This window comes from Melanotaenia boesemani, chromosome 7 (genome assembly GCF_017639745.1).
Source record: "Melanotaenia boesemani isolate fMelBoe1 chromosome 7, fMelBoe1.pri, whole genome shotgun sequence".
NCBI lineage: Eukaryota > Metazoa > Chordata > Actinopteri > Atheriniformes > Melanotaeniidae > Melanotaenia > Melanotaenia boesemani.
This window is the reverse complement of record NC_055688.1, coordinates 28,196,764-28,219,648: the sequence shown is the minus strand read 5'-3', so window position 1 is coordinate 28,219,648 and position 22,885 is coordinate 28,196,764. Positions and strand designations below refer to the sequence as shown.

At 37.5% G+C, this 22,885-nt stretch overlaps 3 protein-coding genes across 4 annotated transcripts in view; 1 reads left to right on the top strand and 2 right to left on the bottom strand.

Annotated features, from left to right (window-relative positions):
* Window positions 1-11,215, bottom strand: part of abcb7 (ATP-binding cassette, sub-family B (MDR/TAP), member 7) — a 28,252-nt gene extending 17,037 nt beyond the window's left edge. The window contains exons 1-4 of the mRNA XM_041989533.1: window positions 11,026-11,215; window positions 8,416-8,499; window positions 8,267-8,344; window positions 6,879-6,998 (exon numbers count right to left, since the gene is read on the bottom strand). Coding sequence (XP_041845467.1) covers window positions 6,879-6,998; window positions 8,267-8,344; window positions 8,416-8,499; window positions 11,026-11,175 — 432 coding nt within the window. The 5' untranslated portion in view covers window positions 11,176-11,215. The remainder of the gene's footprint in view (window positions 1-6,878; window positions 6,999-8,266; window positions 8,345-8,415; window positions 8,500-11,025) is intronic.
* On the top strand, window positions 10,662-15,988 carry uprt (uracil phosphoribosyltransferase (FUR1) homolog (S. cerevisiae)). Of its 2 annotated transcripts, XM_041989536.1 has the most exons (8): window positions 10,662-10,771; window positions 11,523-11,750; window positions 12,194-12,236; window positions 12,318-12,387; window positions 12,523-12,585; window positions 13,440-13,601; window positions 14,258-14,356; window positions 15,550-15,892. In XM_041989536.1, exons 2-8 carry the CDS (start codon window positions 11,524-11,526, stop codon window positions 15,654-15,656), a joined length of 771 nt encoding a protein of 256 aa, XP_041845470.1. In that variant the 5' UTR covers window positions 10,662-10,771; window position 11,523; the 3' UTR covers window positions 15,657-15,892. The 2 variants fall into 2 exon arrangements, with proteins under 2 accessions (XP_041845470.1, XP_041845469.1); XM_041989535.1 differs by lacking the exon at window positions 10,662-10,771 and having other exon boundaries at window positions 11,204-11,750; window positions 15,550-15,988.
* Window positions 15,872-22,116, bottom strand: zdhhc15b (zinc finger DHHC-type palmitoyltransferase 15b). The gene is made up of 11 exons (XM_041989534.1): window positions 21,962-22,116; window positions 21,546-21,572; window positions 21,334-21,428; window positions 21,122-21,242; window positions 20,762-20,831; window positions 20,401-20,433; window positions 20,193-20,313; window positions 19,901-20,033; window positions 19,598-19,724; window positions 19,226-19,344; window positions 15,872-17,837 (listed from the first exon to the last, which is right to left on the bottom strand). Exons 1-11 carry the CDS (start codon window positions 22,077-22,079, stop codon window positions 17,794-17,796), a joined length of 1,008 nt encoding a protein of 335 aa, XP_041845468.1. The 5' UTR covers window positions 22,080-22,116; the 3' UTR covers window positions 15,872-17,793.
* Window positions 22,117-22,885: the final 769 nt, after the last annotated feature.

Here is a 22,885-nt window from a genome sequence, read left to right as displayed (position 1 = left end):
TGATTTAAAAATTGCATTCACACAGTTGGCGGTTTCAGTTCAAACAGACAAACTGGTGAAATGGAGGTTAACTCCAGCCAAGCAGCAAAAGGAGTGGATTGGATTGTATGCGAGTGCTCTCTGCTCACACACTAGAGGGAACCGTGCTGGGTGGCAGCAGGACACACTTACTTAGGAGCTTTGAATTTGTGATTGTTTTCCAGGGTGTAAATTAGACACTATCAACAAAGGAAGAGGAAATACATCAGACACTGATTGATGCGTGCAATTAATTATTTAAAAATCTGTTTTGAATATACATTGTTTTTAGTATCATGCAGGTTCCTCACCAAGTGCAATCACTTATGTTGAGTGCTCATGTTGTTTGAGTAAAGGGAAAAGGTTATTTGATTAAGTACGGTAGAACTGCAAAGAATACACATAAAATACAAATAAAATTAGTTGGAAACAGGCTGCAATATATTTAAAAAAAAATCCTTTCATTTAGCTGTTTACAAGGAGTGCTTTTAAAAGTTGTGCTTAGAAATAAAATTGCAAGAGTGATTCTGAAAGTAAGCTCACTTCCTCCCAATCAGATACTTCTGTGTGCAGGAAAAAGCCAAAATATACTATCATTTAGACCCTGACCAACATGGACGTTTTGAGGCTGATGCTGATTCCGATATTTGACAAAATTAATTTAGCTACCAGCTGTACCAATAAATTTATCTTTAGATTTAGACCATAGGTGTATGCTATATATAAGCAATATAATGAGTGATAATACTGGCTAAACATTGTTTTTGCAGCCCTCTGATTGCCTTTAACGTTAAATCACATTTTCTCTATTCCATTTTTTTTGGCCATGAAGTCATGACTCATCTGAACCAAAATAAAAACCAGACGCATTTCTCAGATGTCAAATCCTGTCATCTTCAGCAGAGTTGAATTTTAAACATATAATGGTCACAAACAGTCTGGCACTTACGTTACTCCCCAACAACACACACAGTGAGTTGCTGTTACAGCTTGAGTCACGTTGTAGTATTTCCTGATAAAGTAAAACTAAGAGTGACACAACAACATGACAGGCCAAATTCGACCGATCTAATCAGCCAGCCGAACTATCGGTCAGCCTCTACTATCCACGTGAAAATTATGTGCAAATACATACAGAAAACAAACATTCATAATTATATTATAAACTGCCAAACTTAAAAGTGATGCATTAGCTTATTTGGTTCAAATGTCATTGTTTGCTCACTTTCCCTAGATAAATATGTTATGAACGCAGCTGCTGGACTTCACAGCACCTTACCAGGGCACGAATATATAATCACATGACCATGCTTTTCATACCAAGCCTGTATTCCAACAGCAGTGCCAAACAACGACGTGCTGCTGACAAATAAAAGCAGACATTACGTTTGCATGTGCCAGTGTCCTGTTAGCCTGCGGTATCTTAACTAAAGCAGCAATTCTGAAGTGTTATGTAGCATATTAAGCTTTCCCAAACCCTTGTAGTTTGACAAGTAGTATTTGTTTAAGTGTCTCTGACACTTTTTCAAAGTGATGTCTAATTTTTTATTTATTTATTTTCCCTTAAAACTTACATCTGCTATAGTCTGCTTAAGGATTTCATTGTATGGTCCAGAAAAAAGTGTTTATTCAGTAACTACTGAAAGGATTTTCTGCACATTCTGACACCCGACCATAAGATATACATCATGAAAAATTAATAATTACTATTTTCTATTTACCTATTCTCTTTCTTCTTTATCCCACTTAAAAAGAGGAACACATTAATATAAGCAGCAACAAGCAAGAATCTCTGAAACTGTACAGACTGGTGAAAACATAAGAAATTGCTTTGCAAGCAACCACAAAGTGAGTGTGAAAGTGTGCAGGCTCAATTCTATTCCACAGTGGTTTTCAGCTGTGGTTGGACAATATGCTGCTTGCAAATTATATTCACCATAAGCTGAACAAAAACAAACAATAATGCAGACACTCCTAAAAAGGTTTTTTAAAAAAATATCCTCTATTCTAATAAATTAGCAAAATGTCTTTCTCTCACAAGTTTCAAGTTGTTAATTTGTCACATGACGCACATACAACATGGCAGTAAAATGTAGTCGTACATGCTACCAAGGCTTTATACACCCATTTAACACCCAATGAAAGACAACACAGGAATAAACTAAAAGATATAATAAAGCTATTATTTTGCAGCTTTGTTTTGCTGCTGACTGCAGTGCGTACTCTGTTCAACACTGCTACTCCTCTAGTACAGTGTCACACTGCAGAACGGATAGTCTGGTCATCATTTTTGCAAACAGTAATCAAACACATGATATGCATTGGCCTATAATCAGACTATAACACAGATTCCACTGTGTTATAGACAGAGACAGTAATGAAACTTCATGGTCAACAATCTAAAGCTAATATGAATTTATATTAGGCAAAGAAAAAAACTCTGATGCATTAATGGTCACTTTTCATAACCTTTCCCATTCTAATTTCAATGTTCCTTTCATCCCTCAATGGATCTACCAGCTTTGTACTCTACATGGTAGCGCATTACAATTCTCCACTGCCCTGATTTTTAAGAACATGTGTGTGCACACATGCAGGTGAGCGCACTCCAACCAGAAGACGGGTAGAGAGGATGTGTTGAAAACTATGTGGTGTAAATACCATAACCAGGCTTCACAAACATCTCTAAAACTGACGTGTCGCAGCCTACGTTTACAGCTGTTCGGCATCACTGCTCTATCATATCAGTTTGTGGTCTAGTGTAGATCTAAACTGCAGCTGGATCTTAAAAGCACACATTTTGCAAGGCCAACTCAACTTTTAATGTGTTTAATTGAGAGCAAACTGTGTTCCTCTCACACCACTGGTAGATGTACTCAACGTGATGCTAGTCCACTTAGCAAACACATCAAGTTATTAAACTGTCTCTCTTTACTTTTCTTCCGTAAAAACTGTGCACAAAGCCTCAATACTTTAAGCCCTGTATATGTGAGTCACCAGCCAAGAGTGACGAACCAAGCATCAAGTTCTTTGTTTTGGTGAATTAACATATTAATATACCATATAACACCAAAGCCAGAGTGTCTGCCACTATGCACATTTTGATGGCACACTGACATTCATTATGCAGCAGACACTTCACAACTTTTGTAGCCTAGAACATCATGTGACAGTTGTTTTAATTCATGACACCGTGTCACACACCAGCAGCTGGATGTCAACACACTAACCATTTTGAACGTGCACCACGGCAAAGAAAAGTAAGAGGACACTATCAAAGAAATAAAGGAAAAAAAGACAGAACTTGACAGAGCAAGAAATAAGCCAAGTGTTGACATCAGACTGACTTATTAGCTGGAGAAAGCTCAGAGAAGAGACAGGATGCGAGACAGATGCTATATCAGCCTTCGTTACGCAGCACCACAGTGTGAAAATCTGCATAAGTTCAGTAGTGCCCCTTTGAAGTGGAAAAGGAAATAATATAAGAGGGTAGCAAGGCTCTAGAAAGTCACCATTTTGGTTGGGCATGCAACTAACTTTTTTTTTTTTTTGGTCGCACCAGTTCACCAAACATTTTGTGGTCTAAGTGAAGGACTTTTATTTTCTCTGAATATCTATCTGCGAAGACAGATGCGAATCTGTCGAGTTCAGAAGAATAAAACCGTGTTTAAAAAGCTAACAGAAGGGGTGGGTCTTCACCTCTGATTAGCTGTGAACGACAGACATTCAGCGCATTGTGTGTTGGTTTGAAACGACACAGACGACAGAACTGGATCAGTTGCAATATAGTGGAATTTGCTTGTTTGTGGTTATCTATTATCCTCACTAATCTAAGAGTTTTTCACTGTGCCTGAGCAAAATGAACCAGAAAAGCTGGATGAGAGTTGAATTAGTTTTGACTGCCACAGCCCCCCCTTCTCTGTGCCATCACCTCCACTGACCGGGACCAAGTCAATACTGACTGACAAATCTTGCCAGAAAACAAAAGCAGCTTCCATCAAACTCACTCCAAATCTTTGAGCTACACCTAGAGGTTGTCCTGGAGTAAACGTAAACATAAATCCATGGGAGGGAAATTAGCCAGCGGCAGCACAACCTCATGAGCCATTTCGAAGTCTGAAATGTTTCTTTAAGTTTATTTTTATAAAGATTATTTTATAAGAGAAAGACATTTTCTTTAACCTCATTATTGTTTTATAATAACTTAAATAACCATCAAAGTTTGAGTGTAATGATCAAAAACAATCCTTTGAGGGTGACGTAAAAATTGGGGTGCACCTTCATTTTTGGCTGGTTCACTAGTGCAACCAATGCTGTTCAGTTTTCTATCCGAGATTGGCTCAATGGTACAATGTCTTCTTCTTCCTGGTGTCTACTACCAGCAACTTAGACTGGTTTGCCCTGATCCACTTCTACCATTCAAGCCTTGTGTCATTCACCATTAGGGATAGCAGTGGTGTTGTTTTCTTTCAATTCTCAAACTTTCCATCTAAAGGTCAACAGGTTTTTTGGAATTTCTGTCCCGCTCTGGTCATAATCAGACATTACATAGATGAAATTACTTCTTGTTTTCTTGACTGCTGTCCTTCACAAGACTGTGAAACGCAGAAAGTAGTTTATTATAAGCATTTTATTATTTCCTGTTTTGTGTTGTAAGTGATACATGTTTAATTAATATTGATAAAGGTGTGGTATTTTGCTCAACTGGTTTAACAGTCATCTCATGTACAGAGGCTACAGCTCTTTGACGAGCTGCATGTCTGACTCTGACCCCCTTTACTGCCCACTTACCGGAAAATAAAGACCAATAGTTCCAAGAAAATCTACAAAGTATGATTTCTTATTATATAGCAGTGCGGACGGTGTTTAATGGCTACAATTAGTGATGTTACATCTGACACAAAAGCCCCAAAGCCTGCATCGAGTAAAGGGGGCGTGTCCAAATGAGGCCTGAAGCGAAGTCTGTGTTATTTTCCTGAACGTCACGTGACCAAAGACAAATGAGGCCCCGTTTTCCCTGATTCACGCGAATGTCACATGTGATTTGGGCTGTAGAAAAAGCTGCAGAAAATGCAAGAAATGCTCTGCGTAATTCCAGGTGACAGTGAGGTGATACAACACATGCAGCACGCACGGACGGACAGACAGACAGACAGACAGACAGACAGACAGACAGACAGACAGATAGACAGATAGATAGATAGATAGATAGATAGATAGATAGATAGATAGATAGATAGATAGATAGATAGATAGATAGATAGATAGATAGATAGATAGATAGATAATTACTTTATTCATATATTTTAAGATATTCATAGATTTACAATACAGTTGCATCATCACTGTGTTTACATTCCACCAATATGTAGTTTACATACTGACATCAAATGACCAGCAGATGTCAGTGCTACTAAATGAGCTGTTAAATGGGGCCTCGAGTAATGACACTTCTGGCGATGAAATTGGCCAGAAAGACTCAACACAGTCACGGGGCTTCATTACACCATTTCTAGCTACAATGGCTAAACAGTTTTATTATGAATGCCAATAGCTCCTGGAAGTTCAAAACATTTGAAGATTCAATCGACCATATCTAAGTTATTGTTATGGCTTTTATGTTTTTATGTTTTATAAATAACAGGATATGATATTGTGCAATAGCAGATGCTTTTCTCCAAAAACAAGGGTTGTAAAACTGAAAAAGCACACTCTCCCTGCAACCCTCGCAATTAAGTTTATTTTATTTTCTATAATTACTCAATATATTATATATTTTTTAATCCAATTATTTTATATTAAAATAAATTATATCATTATTTTTCTTATTTTAGAAAGTTATTTAAGGTCCACTTTCCTCTTGAATGGGTTTATATTTTGTCATTTTATTATAAAAACTAACCAGCCTGATGTTATTTATCCTATTCTCATGTTGACATGTAATTATGTCACAGACCACATACACACACAGGTGAGCTCCAGTCCCACCAGCAGACAGAGAGCACACGCTGGAAATTGTTGCATTAACAACCTGTAAAAAATATCTGGTTTAATAATAAGATCTGCTCTTATTTAATAATAAGAGCAGCTGGAGTTGGAGAAGCAGGTGGAGGAGTTTTCCTGCTCCACTGTACTAAGAACTGCATGTCCATCTGGAAACACACAGTCTCCTCATCATTGTGGTCATTTCTAAGGCATATTACGGTTTTAAACGGACATCTCACATTCATCTTCCATCTCTTAATGCTCATGAACTAGCTTGCTAGCTAGCTGCATACTCCTTGTGTTCATGCTTCTTTCCTGTATCTCCTCAAACAAAACTGCACATGTGCAAAAGAGAGTTTTCTTGATGGGCAAGGGCCTGAATTGTCTGTCTGCTATGAGCGAAAGAAGCTAAAGTAAGAAGAAAATCACATGTCGACAGCTTAAAATGCTGCTGTGACAGTTTGTACTCACCCTAATCTGCAGTTTAAAATTTGGTATAGACACTACGAGGGAATTCTTGGCCTGAGTCAAAACTGACCCAGGCCATACTATGTAGGAACAAAGTATAAACAGTATGTAAGGGTTGACACTGTTACGTTTTACCTAGCTACCAAGAGAACTAAAAGAACAGAAGCCGCTGTGGAACAAACAGTAAATTATGTTTCATCTCTGATTTAGTGTTTGGCCTGTGATTGACTGCAGCATCATTTTTCATATATTAAACTCTGAAGTACATTCACTTGCAACAACGGGGATGAGAAGCCAAGTTTAAATGCAGCCTGTATAAGCATTGACTGCTTAGTAAACATTTAATAAGGAGGTAAATAAAGGGTATGACACTAGATTCAATAAGACGGTATCATCTAAAAACTTACCTTGGCTCCAGCAAGCAGGGTGAGAGAGACTGCAACACGAGCCCGGAGGTCTGGTCTATCCTTTGGCCACACGTAAGACAGCATTGCAGACAGGATCTTGGCAGAATTTACCTCCTTCAGCTGTGGATAAGAAATAAACATTTCTTATTGGATCTTTGTCCCTTTCTTTTCAGTAAGTCTTGTGAAATGCAGGCGATGCATAAAATAGTGTTAACTAGAATTTTAAACTTATAGCTGCCAATATTTCCAACTAATATGCATTTTGCATTCAGTGTGACAATCACAGTAACTTTAAGATGGCACTATAGGCAGACACGTGGAACATCAAATGTCAACAGGAGTCCCCTGGGAAATCTGGCAGCAGCAACAATAGCAGAGTCTCCGGGTGGACTTGGGGATCCAGTCTGACACTACAAGTCCCAGGAGACACCTGGGCTGTCATCCCAGCTGAGGCTGAGAGCTAGCTTGTGCCAGCATGGCTGTTTACCCACGCTCCAACACACATCTGCCATAGGGACTCTCTGCAGGCCAAAGAATATGCAGTAATTCCCCTAATCCACTCAATATGGTGGCACCATGTTAGACCATGGCAGCACCTTCTAACAAATTACAGATAAAGTGTGCCCAACACCTGTCTTTAATCTAATACAATCAAGCAATGTGTGACATTGCAAAGGGAGGACAAAAAGATTTTTACATAACTGCAGGAGCACTTTTTTTTTTTTTTAATACGAAAAATGTAATTCAGATGCAAGAGCTAAAATGTGGAGATTATGTTGTCTTTTCTATTTTACTGCAGGTTTGTTTTAAAGCACTTATCATAAGTTTATACACTTAAGATCTAAACGGTATCATTTTCCAAACAAAATGGCACAGAGATTCCCTCTTTGATGCTTAGATGGCTCAGCAATTAAGCAATTATGGCACTGAATGCAACTTTTTAAATTATTATTCTTTTAGATTCTGGTAATTAAACAGTCATTAATCAGGTCAGTTGAAGTAAGAAAATGATCAAATAATATTTAAAAAAAGGCATAGAAGGTGTGATTGATCAGCTTCTCTTTGAAAGGATGTGGTTTGACATAAGATAAAAACCATTACAAATCTTGAACAGCGCCATCAGTACAAAGCAACACTAAACAAGACCACACCCAAATAACACTGGATTATTAGGCACTGATAAGTACAGTTACAATATTTGACACCACTAGAACCACATTTGCCGCTATTAATATACTACGATATCAAATAATAATAAGTTAAATCAACACAATATTATCACCACTGTATTTACAAATGCTTTGTAATTGCTATGCAGACAAAATTGATCTTCAAACAGAGAAAAAAATGTTGTCAAATAATGTAAAAAACAAGGTATAATTACCTACCACATTTTTTGGATCTGCACTTAGACCTCCACCTGCATGTCCATGCCAACATGTCCGTTTGTCTGTCACCTGCAAATGCTGTGAAAACATCACAATTATTCCCTGATTAACACATGTTACGTAATGTTATTCTATTCAAATAAACTTACTTTTGCTGCCTCTAAAATCTGACGACTGTTTTCTGTTCTGTTTGTGCTCCATGTGGCTGTTCGTTGGTGTGATGGGGAGCTTAACTGAAATACATGAGATTCTTCAGAAAATTATATTTCCATTTTCATTGTTATGACATTCAAAATATTTAAAAACATTAAATGAAAAGATCAAACATAACAGCATATACATTTCAATCCCATCCAAATGAGCGCCCAATTGATTTTTCTCTAATTATTTCCAGATGCTCACAATTCATTAAGCTCTCAGAGTTCCAGGGCTGTGCCAGAGTTAGAGATTAAGTGTGCATATATGTAGACAAAGATATTGATTAGGTTACGGACTGGCTTGAGAAACTTCCTTTAATATTTTTAAATGAGTATTTGTTTTTTCAACAGTCTATTTAATCAACATAAAAATCAATAGGTCCAGTAAAAGTTCAGAACGCCATGCAGCGTGCTAACAGATCATTTCAAAGCCTGTGGCTGCATATCCCCTTTTGTGAGCCAGTGGAAAACAAAATCTCAATTTAAGCACACTCAGTTTTCATAGGATGAAAACTACTAACACGCCTACAGGGGCTGAGTGTCTGATAATGCAAGATATATTGTGGGTGGTTTAAGACAGAAACACTGGACTTCATGTGAACTTATCCTGTTCTGTAGCTACAGTTGTACTAACAAAAATACTTATTTTTATTGGGGAAGTGAGTGGGCAAGAACTGGATATATTTATGTACCTGAAGACACAACATTTTCTTTTCAGTGATTTCCTTACCAAATATGCACTTTAATGTGTAGAAGAAGAGAAACATTTCTGATATTACTTGCAGAGTCAAGCAAATTCTAACAATAAAATAAATTAATAGTAAACACAATTCTTCATGTGTTGCTTTGATTCTCTTTAAACTAACATTGTGTAATTTGGTCAATTTAGCTGAAACTAATACTAACATAAATGGCAAGCCTGATGGCAAAATACCACATCACTATTTATAATGCACTTTAAAAACAACAATGCTGAACAAAGTCCTGCACAGTGAAACAATAGAATTAAAAAGAGGACAGGGTAAAATATAGCAAAAAACACTAAATAAATAGAGGTGCAAGAAGCAACAAGACAATCAAAATGAACATCTCAGTCTAGGTTAAAGTTCAGGGAGTTAAAGTGTGTTTTTAAATTAGATTTAAAAACAGTAAGTGAAGATTATATATTATATAACATTGGAAACCTGTGAACCTCCAATGAGTTTATGTTAAACTGTTTCAGTTTAGCTTTGTGACAGTACTCTAGTAGCCTGGGCTCAGCGTAAAAATGAAAGATATGGAAGCCAACTTGAAGTTTGCAAAAAACAAAACAATCAGTCAGTTTTAAGTAGGAAACGTCATGGTGGCCGCTGCAGCATAACGTATAGTGTTTATGTATTTTATTATCTGACAACATAATTAGGAAGGTTGGTAAGGATTGACGGAATACTAACTAAGGCGTGTTGATATCTTTTATGAAAATACCACCTCAGTGCTAAAAATGTTCATGTTCCTAAAGGGCAACGACCAGCAGCACACATCCAAGACAATGCTGGTCCAGCTTAGGGGCAATGACCCTGACCGACCCTGTCTGAAACTAGCAAGAGTAGTTATGGAGAGCCCTTAAAATGGATGTTCACAACCATCCTTGGCTAAGCTTGAGGGGGAAAATAATAAATAAACTAAATAACCAAAATAAATACATACTTTCATATATATATATATATATATATATATATATATATATACACACACACACACACATATATATATATACATATACAGATGTGCAAAGCTTGTGGCAGAATGCTACAGGTGTATCTAATACTGAGACAAATAGCAAAAATATGTTTTATGTTTGTTTTATCTTTAATATCTTTTATTAAACTAATTTGGCCTTTCATATCAGGGCACTGCGTTAGGGGAAACATTCATTTAAGAGCCGTTGTTATAGGTCAGCAACTTAATATTGTAAAAGTGAAAGGGTAGGAGTAATTTCGAAACTGAATGTGATAATGTGACGACCGAATTTAGCTGAGCAGTGAATGGATAACATAATCGGTTAATCCTTTGACATCATATAAACACCAGCAGGAAAGTTTGTTATCCAGGGTGGGACAGTCATGTCTTATCTAACTTGTCATTCTGCACTGAAGACACGTGACTAAGATCCAGCTCACCACCCATTGCATACCCACTGCTTTTATGAAAACGCGTTATCTTGAGCAACAACCCTTCTCTAGACTTGTGGCTTAACTAAAAAAACAGTGTACCATTTTCGTAACCATTCGACGAGATAGTCAATGGTGTGACACGACTATTGACACAAGTAACTCAATTGATGTTAAATTAGCCAACTAGCTGGTCGTAGAGTTAAGCGAAAACTTCAGACGATTGATTAATTAACAACATTTCTGCATGACGGAAAACGGGCTTTCAAAATCTCCAGAAAGGCCGACCAAACAATGTTATTAAGTTTGCCTCTAAAAAACTTAGTTAGAAGCACTTTTATTGCTGTCCTTGCGTGGTGACTGCCCGTCCAAAAACACCGTGTCCCCTTTGACCAGCCGCCTTGTCACTCACCAAGTATGTACTTTGGCGTATATGGTTCTTTCCATCTTCAATGCGACTTTTATTCCAAAAGTGATATGAGCTTGTTTGCCGAATGAGTAGTGCTAATTTTCGTCTTTGAAAGTGTAAGCCGCATTTTAGTGGTACCAACATCGGCGCCATGTTGACTAGGAAGGAAGGCGGTTAGTCAACACGCCGGCTACGTAATTTCCGGCCTTCATTAACGGTTAGAGCGTAAGCGCTAGCAAGGAGACAGCCCAGTTGAAAGCCACGTTTTGGGAAATAACAGCTCTTAAACTGTCTGTAACGGAGCGTGGATACAGATTTTTGTTAACTTGGTCGTAATGGATGTTGTCTGTACAATAACTGCGTAAATCGTAAAAGAAAGTGTTGAAGCCAAAAGAAGAGCACGTTGTCTCCGTTGTCAGACAGTGGGTTAGTTAAGTGTAGCGGTCGGAGTTGAAAAGCTAACTGGCTTTAGCACAGAAACCTTTTCATCTCGTACTCAGGATGCCATGCCACAACCAGCAGCTGAACAATGTCAGCAGTGGCCAGGAACACCCAATGAAGCAAGTACGGTTTGCAAACAGCAGCAGCAGTGTGCCCGCAGTATTGACCAACTCTGAATCAAGTGATGTCTCCGCACAAGCTGTCAACCAAGATAACCTGGGATCTCAACTTAAACTGCTTCCTCTGAACGACCAGATCCGTGAATTACAGACAATAATCAGAGACAAGTGAGTCCCCAATTTTCCACATTGACCAGAGAAAGAGATGGCACATTATTTGTGACTCAGTACCTCTAGTTCAAGATAAAACCTATCTAACATTAGTGTGGCCTATAAAACAGAAAAATTATCAGTAAATTTATTTGCTGCCAAAAAAACGACTGAATATTTAGCAGTGGAACAGGAAATTATCATTTATTTTAAGGACAATTTGCCATTTTAGAAATAAGTTGTCTCATTTGAAAAGTTTGTACGTTTTCAGTAACAACACTAATACAGTCTTGAGTTTAATGCTGAACTCACTGCTTTCAGCGCCATTGAAGCTGATGTAAGATGCTCTGTATGCTATAAGTAATATTGTCAGTATAGGGAAATAAGATGATTAAAGTTACTTTAGGAGAAATTTTATTGGACTGAGTATCAATCAGTAACCTAGATTGTTTTATTTTCAGGACAACCAGCAGAGGAGATTTTGTTTTCTGCGCAGACCGATTGGTAAGATAACAATATTGCTGCATACTATAATCATATATGTACACATTTATAGAATATTGATTTTTCTTTTTCCAAAAAAAGATCCGACTAGTAGTTGAAGAAGGCTTGAATCAGCTTCCCTACTCGGAGTGCACCGTGACCACTCCAACAGGCAAGAGTCTCTTTATTCATGTTAATGATCAGAGTTTGAAAAAGACATCTGATCAGTGTATATGCTGGGTTCCCTTAGTGGGCTTGTTCTGAGCAGATGTGTTTGTGATTGTTTCTGCTTCTTGTTTTTCTTCAGGGTACAAGTATGATGGTGTTAAATTTGAAAGAGGCAACTGTGGGGTTAGCATTATGAGGAGTGGTAAGTTACACCTGCCAAGTTAGTCTTTGCTTTTTTAAGGGCATTTAATAAGGCTTAATAAGGATCTACACGTATTCACTTGGTCAGGAATCTCCAACTCCAGGCTTCTTTGGCCAATGCCCTGCAGTTTTTCAATGTTTCACTGCTGCAATACACCTGGTTCAAATTAAATGGTTCTCCAGCAGCTTGTTTTCAAGTTCTGCACAAGCCTCTTAATGACCAATTATTTTATTCACGTGTGTTGCAGCAGGGAAACATTGAAAATCTGCAGGTCACTGGCTCAAGAGCTGGTGATCCCTGGATTAGGTTAGGCTATGGTCAGTGAGTTTTATCTTTCAGCTGAATACCAAATAAATACACTCAGATGAGGAATTTGATATAGAAATAAAGTTATATTCAGCAGGACACACAAAGAGGACCGTGACTATTCTTTATCCTTTTCTGCTATTATATTCTTACATAAAACTATATTATCATTTTGTAACAGTGACACTTGTAAGAAACAGAAAAATGTAGGCCTGTTAAACACATTTGATTCTTACAGGATGCTGCTTATGTAATGCTCATGCATTACATAAGCATGTAACACAAATCTAAATATCTCCTCACCTTGTTCTCTATACATGAAACATCTTTACATTTTGGTTAGTTGGCGTTCATCAAGTAAAAGTATTTTGCTGTCCAGATTAATTTTTTTCATACTAACATTTTACTTTTACTTGAGAAAAATGTATATTTCAGAAGGATTGTAGTTAAATCACTACTGATGAGAAACACCAACTCAAAGCATATACTGTATGTACAAATATGGACAACCTTTCAATCCAAGTTGTTCTCCATGTGTCCTCACACAGGTGAGGCTATGGAGCAAGGTCTCAGGGATTGCTGCCGCTCTATCCGCATCGGAAAGATCCTCATCCAAAGCGATGAGGAGACACAGAAAGCAAAGGTCTACTATGCTAAGTTCCCCCCTGATGTGTACAGAAGAAAAGTGCTGCTCATGTACCCCATACTAAGTAAGTTACAGTGAGTTTCTGTTGACTCCAGTTTACCACTTGGTGCTGCACTTAAATGTCAAGAGATATCTGATTCTGTGTTTGGAAAAACAGTTTTATGTATTTATTCATTCCGAGTAATCTCACTTGAATTGACCTTCAACACCAAGTCTGCATTTCCACATCATACAGGCCCATTCACACTGCTCTGATAATTATAGCTCTCTTGGGCGAAATTATACACTGCCTAGGCTATAGCCACCAGGCTGCTGAATAGCATAATGAGGGCCAGCAAAAATAGTATCTTAATAGTCCCGTTTTCCCAATGTCACAAAGCAGTATCCTCTCAGAAAAATGCGATGATGACCAAGCTTGGCTGAAAGTACATTTTATAATGTCAGAGTGATGGAACATATTTGGTTTAATTGATGCATGCGAACTAGAGAAATTAAAGCCTGCCAAGACTCACAAGCTGGTCACTCAGATCTCATCTCAGCACTTCTGGTGATGTATTTTAATTAGAAAAATAGAATATAATTGTTATACAAACTCACTCTGTTGTGAACATGACTCAGCAAGATTTAGATGAATATGTTATCATTATTTCTCTAAATAAAGTGGCAGGTGTGTAACAATGAGGTGAAACACGTCTAACCTTACATTTCCTGTCTCTGCAGGTACAGGGAACACTGTAATTGAAGCGGTGAGGGTGCTGATAGAGCATGGAGTCCAGCCCAGACATATTATACTTCTCAGCCTGTTCTCCACACCTCATGGTATAAAAGCCATAGCTCATATTCAGTCCTTTGGTTTATGCATCAGATCGCACAATCCCCAGTTTCATCTCCTGTTTAAATTTAATATTGGGAGTTAGTTGACAATCTGTGGACCAGTTTCCCCCCATTAACTGACCAGATTCCCATGACATTTAATATGGATATGCACACCTCAGTTATTCAGACTTCATGACCTTTCCTCTCTTAATGCTGCTACGTTAAAATTGTAACTTAAACACAAGATATATTTAAGTCTTAAAGGCATGTTGCTATAAAGTGCATCATTGGTTTAAAGTGGGTTAATCTCTTTTTTCACATGACATTTTCTGAAGATTATTTGCTAATTATGTTGCATTTATTTTGGAGTAGCAGTGATGAGGAGACAGGAAATAGGCAGAAACAGAAGAAGGAAATGGGATGAAACAAAAGGGTCAATATGCCATGAATCAAAACAGGGACTTGTTGCTTAGGGTGTATGCTACATCTATATGTGCCTTAACCTCTCACTCATTACATTGTCCCTCGGTGACGCCCTCGGCTGCTATTTCTAGCTGTTTTGTTCTAATATGTAATGCCTTCAATATTTCCTAGAGGGCACTTTAGTCTTACATTGCACTGAATGTTCATAATTTCATTATATCATATCTTCTGCCTGTTGCCTTTATTTCTATCCTTACTTGCAAGTGGTGATGAGTCTGCAGCTGCCCTCAGTTTAAGTGAGCTACAACGTTTGGTTTGATTTCACTACGTAGTCGTTTCAGCCATGTTAAAAACTCATGAGATGCAAAGTAGAAGTTAACGGGGGCATTGTGGAACAGAGAGAAAGAGAGATGAGTTTCTGTCAGGGTTTGACAGAAATAAATCGTTGCTAAAAGTGGAAACTAAATGAGTAATAGACATTTTGTTTTAGCTCAGTATAAATTAAGCCACCACTTGCTGCTTCAGTTTAACTCAGCATTGCCTACTCAACCTGCCTGAAACACAAACGCCCCTGTGATAAGTTTTCTCTATTTGTCAAGTCTTAGTTGTAGCCTGACTCACAACAAACAACTTCGATAAGTGGGTATTTACTTGTTTTTAAGCACTTATTTTAAAAGAAATAAAATGGTCAGTAGCTACTTTTTAATGTCAACCTCAATAATGAATTTTGATATTTTGATACCTTTTGTAAATATAATGTTTACCTCTTCCAGGAGCAAAATCTATCATCCAGGAGTTTCCAGATATCACTATCTTGACAACAGAGGTTCATCCAGTGGCTCCAACGCATTTTGGACAAAGGTATTTTGGCACAGACTAAACCGAGGACAACCTGAGGAACATGATCAGCAAAATGCTTTGGGTATATGGTTTTTTTTTTTGTATACTTTGTCTTGTATTTCATGTTCTCCTTGTTGTGCCAAATACTGCTACTTAACAAATTTCCTAAACTGTCAAAATTATTAATGTGATTGTTTATATTTATCGCTTTTCTGCTGTGTATGCTCATGTTGTAGAACAGAAACTGCAGAGTTAGACATGGATAATTTTATTTTGCATGTTACAACAACTGATGGATCAATAAAGAATTTATATTTGTTTACAGACAAAACAACAAATCAAAGTGTGTCAGTATTTTTGGTAAAAAAAAAAGGGGAAAAAATGGAGGTGGTCAATTACTCCAAAGATGGTTCAAAAAGGACTGTGCAATACGACTTTTGTACTTGATTCTGAACTTGTCTGGAACTGCATGTAAGCTATAGCTTGAGAAAAGAACATTTAGTGTCACAGGAGGGAGCAAAATATACAGAGACTGTCTGCAGCAGATCAACTCAATATACATGAGGAAAAAAACGATGATTATATCAATAAATACACAAGACTCTTTGAAACATTCAACATACATTGTGTACACACTTTAAAACATCTCAGAAAAAAAACTGTTTTAATTAAAGGAGTTTTTCCTCAGACACAAGCAGTGTTGAAGCAAATTAAGGTGTCCAGATAGAACTGTTGAGGTTGAGTGAAGGGCTAACCTTTCAGTCAGAAGTAAATGGAATTAATAACTTATAACTGACTAAACGTACAAGTCCTTAAACAGTCTCAATGATGAAAATCTGTTTCCGTGGTAATAAAAAAATTTAATACATAAACACACATTTTAAAAAAATTAAAGAATTACATTGCTGAAGATCAGTCCTTTACCAGCCAGTGGATGAGGATCAGCTGCTATAAATACGTACATTTATAACTGTTTAAAAAGATAAAATAAGGAAATAAAAGAGTAAATGTCCTCTCCCATGTATGGGTCTGTACGTACGATAAAAGCTGTTTTCACTTCACTTTATTCCCCTAAAACCACACTAGAGTGTTAGCTTACTATGATTTGCTGATGTGACAAAAAAATGTATAAACAGTCATAATACGTCTAATAAGCATTTCTCAGACTTAATACTCAAACTGATAACTGCATTTTTCTTTTAATCAGCAAAGTATCCAACAACATTGAGTAATGATATACAGTAAATTCAGGATATTACTTTGCTGAAAAATCAAGTTTGCCATGATACTCATGTTAAATGCTGTGACTTTGAGCTGCAAACTGCTGGGTTAGTTTTTCTGGTTACTGTCTCTTGTTTTATCAGGTAGGTACATGACAAACTGCAACAGAGATGCTAAAATACTCTATAAAATCAGAAGTATGATATATTCTTGCATAAATTTGTGCTCAAAGTGTTGGCACTGTGTACACACAGACAGGATGATAAATAGGATACATTCTTAGGGAAAAAAAACTGACCCTCAACAAAGAGGAATATGTAAGTAAGTAAGGCGCAGGTCAAGTAACATGTTCTGATATACTTGGGTTCAATGTGGAGAAAAAAAAAAAAAAGTAAGCTCTTATGTTAATACAATGAAAACCCACCAAGACAACCGAGTCACCACAAGAGAGCTCTGAAGCTTTCATGGTGTAGGCTCAGTTTCAATACCTACCCAGCAAAGACAAAGCCCTGAGGTGCAAACTGTAAACTCAACCCACCTCTGAAACAGAGGCATGCTGAAAAGCAAAGTACCAGACAGAAGCTTCCCACTCCACCAGCAACATTACAAACAACCCCACAGAGGCTGATGCCCTCAACCATGATATGACCCATTTTAAAATAAACTTTGTGTGTGTGTGTGAGGTAATACTTCACAAAATTTCTCCAAATAAAACTGAGGCAGTTGTCTATCCATCTGTGCAGGAGAAGTAACACTGCCACTGGTTATCCAGTGAGTTCCTTTGTTCATCATTATGAAAAACATCAGGGGAAGATTGGCAAAGATCATCCAAATTCAGGTTGTAATCCACTCACTTGGCCCCTTTCAATGTGTCCCAACATGCACATGATTTGGAATGCAGGTACCTCCATGGTCCAGTGTGTGTTACAAGTCTACATCCTCTGTATCAGTGTAAATTATTCCTCCATCTCTATGGTGACAGAGGGGTCGACGTCTGCAACTGGAACAAAAGAAAATACCATTTCAGTGTGCAAAAATCATACTATTTTCAATGGTTTTGATTTTACTGATGGAGCTCAAAGTTTATGTGTTCTATATGAGCACCAGGTGGTAGCAGAATATTGTGGTGGAAATCCAAACACAACAGCAGATATTTTAGATGAGACTGACACCTCCAGATCATTAGATTTGAACAAATATCGTGCGTACCTGCAGGCTGGGGCTACTGACGCAAATAACACTGTAAGAGTAACTAAGTTTTTTTTAATCAAAACTTACAAGTGTGTCCTAACTGCATATGCAATGTAGAATTAGGTAACTTTCCATTAGATATTAACCTGTCTTATATTTTGTTTTGATATTTAACCTTCAATGTTTGGATAACTGAGTCATGAATAATTTAGGGTCTGAGGTTGTATCTAGATTAGCTGTATGTGTTGATGCATTAGAAAGTGTACTTTAGCAAATTGTTTTCATAGAACTACAGCCTAAGCTTGATAAAATGCATTGCCTGGCCCAAAAACATGAATCATGACCTGGTTTTAACTAAACAAATAGGTAAGAGTCTTTCGGGGGTAGCATTATGATCTGGGGTTGCTTCCACTGGTCCGAATCAGCAATGTTATGTGCTCACTAAATGAGGTCAGATGACTGGCTGAAAATAATGACTAGATTTTTCCATTACTAGATCACACCCCTCCCTCGAAAACATGGGAAACTGTCAAGATGACAATTCCATGATTCATCTGACTGAAGTTGTGAGAGAGTGGGGAACAAGACATAATTTTCACACATGAATTGGTGACCATAAAAATCAAGACTTTTACCCCCACTGAGAAAGTTAGGAATGTGTTGGAGAAAACTAAGTACACCGATCTTCAACACAAGATCATGGTAAAAAAAACTTAATGCAACTCTGGATGAAAATTAATGTTGCGACTTTGTATGAACTTATCAGAAATATGTCACAGATAACGTACCGTAGTCAAAGCTAAAGGGGACTTTTTTTTGTCAAGGCAGTGATAACTAAGGTATTAGACCATGTGATTAAAATCGGAATTTACCTAAATCTTTCAGAGGAGAAAAAAAAAAGCGTGCACGGATTACTCATAAGACATATACACAGCAGCATGAAGATTTTAAGAAATCAGTAAAGATTAAACCACTCCTGAAGGAAATGGTTGTGACACTATAATATATTTATGAGGATTTGGCTCTAAAGTCTATTCTACAGAGAAATTTTGACTCAATTCATCAGCAGGAGCATTCACTGGATAAAAAGACAAAAATCTGAGTTTTTTTTTTTAAGTCAAGATATCCAGTTTCTTTATGAAAATTTCAACTCTTCAAATTTTGCAGAACAAACATGACAAATGTAAGCCAACTCACCCAAGCTTCCTTCTTCAGACTCATCATCTGACTCATCCCACATGTCCTCATTAGCTAATAAGGGGTTACGAGACTCAGAGTTGTGACTCTTTAAGGGGAAGTAGTGGCCGTTCCCCTGGCTGACACAAGAAGGTACAAAAGGAAATGAAGGTTAGTTAAAGATTCAAGACTGTTACCAGATTCCAGTTCCCAGTGCAACATTTTGATCTTTAGTTTCAATGCTGGTACATTTAAAACCACTTCGTATCCTGCAATCAGCTTCTTAATACCCATCAACTACCTGTCCACACACCCTTGTATTTTGACTTGGTACAGAGTTCTAATGGAAACCTCACTTATGTCTCCATTTCTGTCTCTTGTCAGCAATCTCACCTTGTGAAGATAGGAATGAGCCATAGCTTCCTATCCTTTCCAAACACCTGCTCCAGGTTTTTGCGTATGCTGACATTAAACCCATTTCTGTCTGGTCCACCAACAAAAACTGGACCTGAGAAGGCCTCTGGAAAAAGAAAAGAAACTGTGGGTCACAGTGTGTTTCAGTGCCATGTTTCACCACGTCCGCTTTCATAAGTTTAGTTGTGAAAGACAAATCAAACATTAGATTTATGACAATAAAGAGGAGAAGCTTCATAAAGTGCATCTTAAGAGTTTTCCAGCCAATATGTAAACTCATACCTAAAGTGGATCTGTTCTTGGCCACTAACCAACAGTGGTAGCCAAAGAGGAACATGAGGCTGACAAAGAACATGATTGCCACAAACATAAGGAAGAGCACATGAAACTTTGCAGGCCCATTTGGTAAGTCGCCCTGAGAAAGAAAACAACAGAACTAATGAAGTAAGAAAAGTGGTAGGTTGAGTAAAAGAAAAAAAAGTTATAACCTATAACTTCACTAATATCAGTGCAAACATGCAATATGACTACATTTACAGATGTTTGAATGATATAAAGGAACAATGGCACTCACCACCCAGAACTTGAGGAAATACTTAAATACAGTTGCTGCAATAAATATGCAGTACAACATAGAGTATGCAAGAAAAAGAAGAAAAAACTTGTAGTTGGAAAACCCAACACAGTTGTTCACCCTGTAAGAAAAACACATGCTGATGTCAGAGCACAGACAACACACTGATGCATTCTAACATTAAAAACGTTAATAAGCTATAACATACCAGGGACAGTGATGATCCATCTTCAAGACACACCTTTAAGGAAAACCATTGATTTTACTACATGATTCTGAGCATACGGCAACAAAGAACACAATAACTGAATACCATTTCTCACAAAGTAAAAATATAAATTTAAGTTAAACTTTTCTTATTACTTTTACACATGAATTCAGCTATCTGGTTTCTCTTTTTTCCAAAGAACTGCACTGATTGACCATTAGGATCATATTTCACATGAGATAGGATGCCAACAAACCAACATTCTCTAATTATCACAACAGTCCATCCCTGGCCAGCAAATATCTCCTTGCCTTGGGCACTCCGGCTAGATGAACATATTGGGGAGGAAAGAAAGGCTTACGTTTCACAAACGGAGCAGTGGTGACAGCGGTCAGGCTTCAGTACCTGGCAGCGGTCACAGAACCTGATAGCTGGAGACAAGAGGATGGCTAGGTGAATGGGTGACATTTGAGCTGAGCATCCCCTTCATATATTTCCTGCAGCCTAGAACTTACTCTTAGCAATCAGCACTAATGAAAGCGATACACTGGCCGATTACTCTAGATGGGGATGCTCAGGAGAGTGCACAGAGCAAATTGCCCTCACCTACTTTCTTTCAACAAACACAGATTATGTGTGAGATGATGGGTGGAAGCAAAAGCACCTGGCTATGTACCCCAGTGGTTGTGATATGTTTGATTATCTGACCAAAAAAACTTACCTCCAGATTGAGATCGAGTGAAAATGGGTAGCTTCTTTGCAATCTCAACCAGGATTTGCTTCTGGGCATCTGGCCTCTCTTCCATCTCATAACGTTGCTTATCTGAGTATGACAGCTGAAACTAAACCAAAAATCACCAGTTGCTTAATTTATTAGTATTATTACAGATCACAAATTTAGTGTACACAGTCATCAGGTACTTTTCAGGATACCTTTTTGCATGGCGTAGCAGGAGGACTAAATATGGACTTCCAGTAGGTCCAAGAGAACATCACAAAGCAGGCATGAAATACCAGTAGATAAGCCACTGTAATCACAAAACCATCCACAATAAGATACAAAAGCACCTTGGCATCTATACATCTATAAATCTATACTTTGACAATGCACTGGACCTACAGCATTAACGTACGGAGTAGCTTACCTTTTTCCAAAGTACTGGTCAGTGTAACTGCCAAAACAATAATATTAAAGCCATTAAAACACAAGCTAAATTAAAAAGCCAGCAATGATACTTAGAGAAATAATTCCAGGCTAACCAAACTAGCGAGATTTATAATTAGCTAAAAACAACAAAATAATCGTTTTTGAATGAAATCAGAGTTAGTGCTGTCGTCTTGGAGGCAAACAAATAAAAACTTAATTAAAAATTATATTAAATTACACAAACGTTGTATTTATGGTACGTTAGCCAAATAAAAGCTCAAACCGGCAGCTACTTCCGCCTACTTTGCTAGCTCGAGCCCGATCAATAACGCTATTTTGTCAACAATGCTGTGCGGTAATCTGTGGTGTTTCTGAGAAAACGGTAAAAAACAAAAATAAATCTATCATACTTACAAAGACACAACTCAAAGACGTAGGCATAATATGACCACAACACAACGGCAGTTATAATAAGAACAGGAATCCAGGAGAAAACCCTTTGACAGCATCTCAAACCTCTGGAGAGAGCCATATTCCATCAAACATCCGCACTGATCTGCGCTCGACTACTATTCCTGCGGCTTATCAATCAGTACCGTCGGGCAGCGATTCATTTCACTGAAGCTAGTAGATCAGTATCTGGGTACGTATAACCATTACTTTAGGCGTCAGCGATTTATTTAGTTATTATTGATATAAAATATATTAAAGGAATTTATTGACAGAAAATAACTTGTGTTTTATTAGCCAACCAAAACGAAGCAAATCAAAGCTTTATTTACACACTGCTCACTAATTAAATATGTGTGTTTGACAGCTATATAGTAAAAATTAATTTAATCATTTAGTTGGTTTAATTTCAAAGTCTAGTCACTAGAATGATATCAAGAAGTTGAGTGTTAGTAACACCTGTGAAGGAAGTCCATTTGTAATAATAAAGTATAAGTACAAAGGTCATTCAGTATGCAGTCACCTCTCTGTGTGATGGTGCCATCAGGCAGTATTTACCAGAAGCGGTCATATTTCTTTAATTAGCATTTCTTTGTATGCCATACACCCGCATATAGAAAATTGGACAGATTTGGAACTACAGGAAGCCCGAGTAAAATTTTCTATATTTCTCTCTCTCTCTCTCTCTCACTCTCTCTTTTTTTTTTTTTTTTTTTTTTTTTTTTTTTTGGAGTGGAGATTGAAGGAAGATTGGCATGCAAACCCCGCTGGACATATCCCAAGGAAGTTGTTAATTAACTACTTTGTGTGGTTCATTCGTCAGATACATAAGAGCAGTTTCTCTCTCTCTCTCTCTCTCTCTCTCTCTCTTTCTCTCTCTCTCTCTCT

Excerpts from the sequence above, each read along its gene's own strand:
- zdhhc15b (XM_041989534.1), bottom strand. The coding sequence starts at position 22,079 with ATGGCTCTCTCCAGAGGTTTGAGATGCTGTCAAAGGGTTTTCTCCTGG. Across the intron at positions 21,243-21,333 it reads CTGCTACGCCATGCAAAAAG|TTTCAGCTGTCATACTCAGA; the intron begins GTATCCTGAAAA and ends TTTTTGGTTTAG. Across the intron at positions 19,345-19,597 it reads CTCATTCCTATCTTCACAAG|CCAGGGGAACGGCCACTACT; the intron begins GTGAGATTGCTG and ends TTCTTGTGTCAG.
- uprt (XM_041989535.1), top strand. The coding sequence starts at position 11,524 with ATGCCATGCCACAACCAGCAGCTGAACAATGTCAGCAGTGGCCAGGAA. Across the intron at positions 12,586-13,439 it reads GGTTAGCATTATGAGGAGTG|GTGAGGCTATGGAGCAAGGT; the intron begins GTAAGTTACACC and ends GTCCTCACACAG. Across the intron at positions 13,602-14,257 it reads GCTCATGTACCCCATACTAA|GTACAGGGAACACTGTAATT; the intron begins GTAAGTTACAGT and ends CTGTCTCTGCAG.